General features: G+C 38.7%; 1 protein-coding gene across 2 annotated transcripts in view; it reads right to left on the bottom strand.

The window, feature by feature from the left end:
- Nucleotides 1-1083: 1083 nt before the first annotated feature.
- phldb2b (pleckstrin homology-like domain, family B, member 2b) overlaps nt 1084-6817 on the bottom strand; it is a 43287-nt gene continuing 37553 nt past the window's right edge. For both annotated transcript variants that reach the window (XM_073488733.1, XM_073488732.1), the window contains 5 exons: nt 4745-4835; nt 4354-4500; nt 3758-3977; nt 3512-3597; nt 1084-3424 (listed from right to left, as the gene is read on the bottom strand). In XM_073488733.1, coding sequence (XP_073344834.1) covers nt 3284-3424; nt 3512-3597; nt 3758-3977; nt 4354-4500; nt 4745-4835 — 685 coding nt within the window. In that variant the 3' untranslated portion in view covers nt 1084-3283. The remainder of the gene's footprint in view (nt 3425-3511; nt 3598-3757; nt 3978-4353; nt 4501-4744; nt 4836-6817) is intronic.

Genomic DNA, 6817 nt, shown 5'->3' with positions numbered 1-6817 from the left:
ATTTCAAAATAAAAGCTTACCATAAATGACCATCACATACAATTTAATGAATTCATCTTTTTTTTATCGATACATCCAAAAAGTGACAACCTGTTGAACTCTCTGTTAAGTTTGTTAAGCTGAGAAAAAGGCTAGTCGTGGCCGACAGTGAGAGAGGGAGGAGAAACAGGAGTACTGTGACTGTCTGAAGCATTTGTTTGAAACCTCACTGTCATCGGACCAGCCGGTGAAATCATCTGTGCCACAAGTTATATGAAGCACCTCATCAGCATATGACCTTCAGTAAGGGTGTTGGCAAATTTTATCTACATTAAATGTGTCGTAGAGGACTCCAAAAACGTATGTACTTGCTAACCGCACTGGGAAAAGTTGCAACAAACACTTGCTTGTCACTTTGACCGCCCCTCCGTCCTATTCTGTCCTCGGAGTGCATTCTGGGTAAAATGTGAGCTCTTCAGAGCAGTCAGAGGAGCAACCTACGCAGAAACGACACGTTTTTCAATGAATAAAAGCTGTATGAGGTCTATTATTAATGAATTATGAAAGCGTGGTAGTTATGAGTGTTATTTGGGTATTATTTGTCCGTTTACTTGGATAAATGTCGTCTAATTGGGGTCTAATTTCGTTTATGTTTGCATTATAAGTGGCCTCTTTTTTGTTAATACAACTTTAATTAAAATTTCGTTGTGGTTTATATTTGAATGTGCCCCCCAGCTCCCCACCCTTTATTCTCCAATAAATATTTTATTTACTAAAAACCGCAAGGCATGACGGGATATACCAGCCAGCATATGAATCCGCCCAATCCAAGGAGGAGTCACTTTCTATCGTGTCTTTGTCATTCGCGTCATTGAAACATCCAACCGTATCTATGCATGACATTGCACATATACAGTAGCAACGTGCGACAGCTAGAACAGGTTGCAGTGTGACATCTGAGCCGGCTGACAATACTCCCTTCTGCCACACAGCGGTGCCACGTCTCCATGTTGCTGTTGTGTTGTTGCAGATGTTACAGGTCTGGCACAACAGTTGAAATGTAACAACCAGAGCATGTGACAGAACGTAGTCAAAACACAAACATTATGAAAGGTAAAATATATTTTTATTGTTCATATGGAAATACAAAATTAAGATACATGCATTGGTAATGGCATAAATACAGTAGGATCAACATAAAAAATTAATTATATATAAAAAAAGATTTTAATTTTGATCTTACTGTACTGAACAAAGAGAGGTCAAAGCAAAGAAAACCACATATACATTATACCACATAAACACGTACTTTGGTCAATAAAACAAAACTAAAAACAAGATGATAAATGCACTGATCAGTGGACTGAATTATTCAGACGTAGTGTGGATATACAATATAAAAGCAGCTTTAGTGATAGTCAGTACTGAATTAGTGGTAATACAAGCAATACAATGAAAGCTAGTGGACCAAAGCAGCACAATAATCAGTCAGTTTTGGTGACTAAAGGCCTCTTAAGTGAGCGTGTGTACCATAGATTTTTTTCCTCTTGACACCTTAAAAGACAACTTAATCCTCTTTCTCATAAACCACCCAGGACCACATTAGTGTTCACTCACCACAGACAGACAGTTTGGTATGTAGAACATAGATACACATAGCTCTTAAAAATATAGATAATATGCATGTCAAAATACTGTCACACAAAATATGATATAAAGGCACGAACAGGAGTTTTGGAGTTGATAATAGACCATAACTGTCAGAGCTATTTTAAAACTAACAGCTTAGAGACAAAATGTACAATATCACGATTCTGTGCCTTTAGCCATTTTTCCTCGTGCTTACTTCACTCCTTACATTGGAAAATAACAAGTCGCCTGGCACTGACCATGTCTGCACAGTTGCAAGCCTGAGGTGACACCATTGTAAACCCAGACCAGTAAAACATTTTTAAAAAATGACTGAATACTCACTGATGATGGAGTGTATTATTACACTGCATTTAAAAGATTTACATGACAGGTGTGGCTTGGCTTATTAGTGTCAATCACCATGTAAGAATAGCACCTCGGAGCTACATTGGAAGCTCACAGTAAATAGATGGGTACAGAGCATGCACACAAAACAGGCACTTCTTCGGCACATATGTGTCTAAATTCACACGTGATCATTGGATGCATGCATGCACATCCATGCACACACTTAAGACCTGAGAATGCCACAGTAATGATACATGAAATTACAACCCGGATTCCAAAAAAGTTGGGACGCTGCGTTAAACATGAATAAAAACAAAATGCAATCATTTGCAAACTCTTGTTTTACAAAAAGTGTTCCCAAACCCATGTAATAATATCCTTTATACAATCATGTGTTTCACAAGGTGGATGCCCCTTTCATAACCAATCTTGATACTATTCCCTACTACCAATTAACCAATTCAGGTGTTTTCTTTTAATATGTTGTCTTCCTATTGTTTTCAGTAAATATGAAAAAGGATTCGAAAATGATCACATCCTGTTTTACTTTTTACACAGCCTTTCTTGGAATCGGGTTGTAAATGAAGATGAAAAAAAGAAAGAAAATTAAAATGTATTTGCCTAACTACCTTTACTAAATTAATAATATACATTATTTATTCTGTACACAGGAAATGGTCTAAAAATAATTAAAGTTCATTCATGACATGTATAAACTGTTTAGGCTTTGTATGCCACTTAAACCCAACTACTGATCCACTGTTATGTATTCTTAGTTGATGTTTATCATGACATGTTAATGACATAGAAAGAGTTTCCTCCACATAAAAAAAATCATTTGTAAAAAGCTTCTTATGTCTAGAGGTGCGCTGCTGGATCATGCTCTTCTCTCTGCTCACATAAAATTAAAGTCAAGTAAACATTTTTAAAAAACATTTATGTCCTTTTACACTTGAGCAAAACCCATGAGGTGCACCAGAGCTCACTCCAGGGCACAGTGGTGCACCATAGTATGTTTCAGATCTTACCAACTTCATTACTTCTCTTGGATCAAAATTATTATCTTTTATTTGCTGACAATTTTACATGAACGTGCCATGTATGATTGTAAAACCTGCCCTTCTTGCAAATGACGCAGATAAATGGTTACAAAGTTATATGAAAGTGGCTGTCCCTAAACAACAGGAACCAAGTTCATTCTTCAGCACAGATGGCGATAACATCCCACCAGACATTAAAAAAGTCCAAAGAGAAAGAAGGAATAGAAAATGTAGTCTTTAGAGCCACAAAGAGTCGAAGCACGGCGGCAAATCCTGCCTCTTCTCTACACCATGAACTGGGTGTATCCCTCAGCACCTGTGACGATCACATCCATCCAGATCCTCATGGCCTCAGGAGAGGGAGCAACCATGTAGTAGACCCTGTCATGAGTCTTCACACTGAAGGTCAGGGAGGGGTTTGGGCTCTGAGGAGACAGAGGAATTTTAGAAATGAGGATATTCAATTTGAAGATAATAAAATCATACTTTCAAGACAGGAGTTGTTTACATGCCTTATGTGCATTCTTCAAGTGATCATAATACACTTCTTCAATAGCTTGGAAGTAGATGACTCCTTTCAGCTTGGCTTCATGCTTATCTGCAGAAGATATAACAGAAGTTATTTATACAAATGTGTTTAAATGTACTGTTGTATGCTCTCTTTTATTTATATTCATTAATTTATATTTTAAATACATGTATAACATAGGAAATTAACATATTAAATAATCTTAAATATATACGTATGTTTGCCCTACCTGCGTAGTAGGAGAGTGTGCGTCGGTTGCGGTCGAAGACAAACCAGCGCTTCTTCCAGGTTTTGATTTTGCCTCCCATTTTGACCAAGTAGCCACGGCAAGTCTTTTCAGAGATGGACAAATGGAAGCACGTGTCTGTGCTGTGGCCCGCCGACTCAATGTGAGCCCGCAAGTCAAAGTCGTCCTTTCGCACCGGCAGGTACCGTGTCAGTGGCCGGGACTGGAGAGAACAAAAAGAGCGAATGGGTTCACTGAAGAGGGAATGTATTTATAATTTCTTCTGTGTTTATATAATCATGCAGATGTATATCATATGTTAAAATAGATTCAAGATTCTTTCTTCAGCTGCCAACAGTTGATGGAGCAGGCAGGGGAACAAAAGTTGATGGATGAAGCTTATACTTAGAACAGTCAGCACAGTCATGATGGAAACCATGCAGGGAAGTACGCATGAAATGTACACATAAGCTACAGGAACAAGATGAAGTGCTTTGGCAAAAAAGTGAAAGGTGACATAAAGTTCAATTTTTTTTCAATAAAAATTACTCCATATCAAATTTTTGTTTTCGTTGAGAGAAAGATTTTTTCTGTCCTACCTGTGCCCTCTGTTTTTCTCGCAGTTTCACCTCGCGCTCGATGAGTTTCTGACGTCTGCTCGTCTCCTCCTGTAGCCTTTTCTCCAGTTCCTCCCTTCTTCTCCGCTCATCCTCCAGCGCCTGCTTTCGCATGTCCATCTCTCGCTCCTGTGGAATCATTGCAATTGTTGCAAAGTTTTAAAACACACACTCATAGAAAAGTGGAAATTAATGTGTTTTATTGTTTGCCAATTTTTCTTGCTAAATTTGTGTCTCTGTTTCTTTAGTTTTGGGGATTCATCACACCAATCATTGTTTTATACATTTGGTCTGTGTTAACTGTTAATAAACTGTACAAACAGTGGATAAAAAGGACAAAATCACTGTGATTATGATTTAATTTCGTAGAGACCTTGTGTTCGAGGAGACTTCTCTTCTCTATCTGGGCTTCCCTCAGCAGACGCTCCATCTCCTCTAGCTTGGCCACATTTGAAGTACTGGCACTGCAGAGCACAAACACACACAACACACATCACATGTTTTCTTTCGCGCAAAGAACCACTTGGCACACAGTTTTGGAAACAAACACCATATCAACTGTCATGTGGCTGAGCTTCAAATAAACGGAAAATGTAATAAAAGTGAGCAGCTGCCAAGTTAATCAATTAAACCTGCTACAAGGGTCAGCTAGCATGACAAACTGAATTCATCCAGATTTGTCCATATGTTTTGCAGGTGTTACATCTTCGGGAAAATCAGTCAGTGCCACCACAGTAATGGATGTATACATGTACTTTGTACTAGAGCTATTGCTGAGGTGGTGGAGTAAATCGTCTAAAATTAATCCATGTTTGAGAAACAAGCCTCTCATGAGTGTTAAGTGTAAACAGAGAAGATATGCACACAGTCCTGCCTTTAAGTGTTCTGTTTAGCATTCCAACAAAAAGGCTACACTCTCCTGAGGATACTCCTAATTATACACTGTTTATGCCTGTGTGTGTTGACTGAATCAAAGAGGAAACACATTAGGAAAGGAAGCCAATATAAGGATCGGACCATCTCTCTTTCCTCCCTCTCTGCTGTATCACTGCCTGTCTTCAGTTTGAGCAGCAGGTCTAGTTAAACTTCAGGTCTCCCAGACTGCAGATGGTCTACACATGATATGCATTCTTTACTGACATCGCATGGACGAGACTTGTGGATATGTTTGTCATGTTTTTTTTCAAATGTTTCTTGCTCAGTTTTCCTTTCTATCTTTCCCCCTGAAATGCAGGCAGGCACAGACAAAAATTCTCTCTTATCCGGAGCCAGGAGGAAATGGATACCCAGTGGTGATCTGTGATGATGTCACAACATTGTTAACATGAATGGTACACATTAGACTCAGTCTAAACAAATCAGGAAGGAAGGGGGTGCGCGAGAAAGAGGTACGGTATCCCGGGTAATCAAAAAGAGAAAAAAAGGATTGGGAGGGAGGGTATGAAAAGATGAAGAAACAAGAGAAAACAGAGGAGTGGAAATGCTTTCCCGCTCTCTGGAGTGTAAAATCACACCCCATCTCTCACTCAATATTCTGCCATATTTTGTAACAGAATATTATCAGTTTACATACTAGTGGTTTGTCATTTTTATTATAAAAGCCCCAGGCAGAGATGAAAATCAACATGCCATCCAACTTAACAGGTGGGTATCACAACAGATCATTATTGATTACCTGACTGATTATTTTCATTATTAAATCTATTCATCTTTTTGTATCCCAATTTCCCAGAGCCCAAGGGCACGTCATGTAATTCATTCATTTGTCTAACAAACAGTCCAAAGTCCAAAGACTACTCATTTACTATCATAAATAACAAAGAAAAGCAGCAAATCCTCACAATTAAGAAGCTGGAATCAGCAAATACTTGACTTTTTTGCTTGAAAACCCTTATGAAACATTTAAGTGATCATCAAATTAGTTTGAAACTAATTTTTCTCTTGATCGACTCATTGATTAATTGAAGAATCACTGCAGCTCTAATTTAGACTAGGGCTAATCTTGCACCACACTAACATTAGATTACTCACATAAACATTACTCCAGCCTAGCTCCAACCTCATTGAAACATCCATCCTTTTCTCTCTGCCATTATCTTACCTCAATCGACGAGAGGGAATCGCACTCATAGTCATTGTAGACCAGCCCAGCACAAATCTATCTATTCAAGTTTTACTTAGGAAGAACTGTACTGATCTTTCTCCAACACTTGCATCTCCTGAAAACAGGACACATTGCTCACAAGATGACAAAAAAATCCAGCTCCATTATAAAACTACATTTGTCCTGCACTTGATCCAGCTTCCACCACATGCGCCTTCCAATCAAATCTGAGCCGGTACAACACAATCCAACTGGATCCATACTGAGGATCAGAGAGGCGAGAGTCTGTTTCCAGGAAAACTTGCACTGCAGAGAGGTCAATCTGCAAATGGTTTGGTACTG

The sequence above is a fragment of the Pagrus major genome, chromosome 19 (assembly GCF_040436345.1).
Source record: "Pagrus major chromosome 19, Pma_NU_1.0".
Taxonomy (NCBI): Eukaryota; Metazoa; Chordata; class Actinopteri; order Spariformes; family Sparidae; genus Pagrus; species Pagrus major.
Note: the sequence above shows the minus strand (reverse complement) of the source record. Positions and strands in the feature narration are given on the sequence as shown.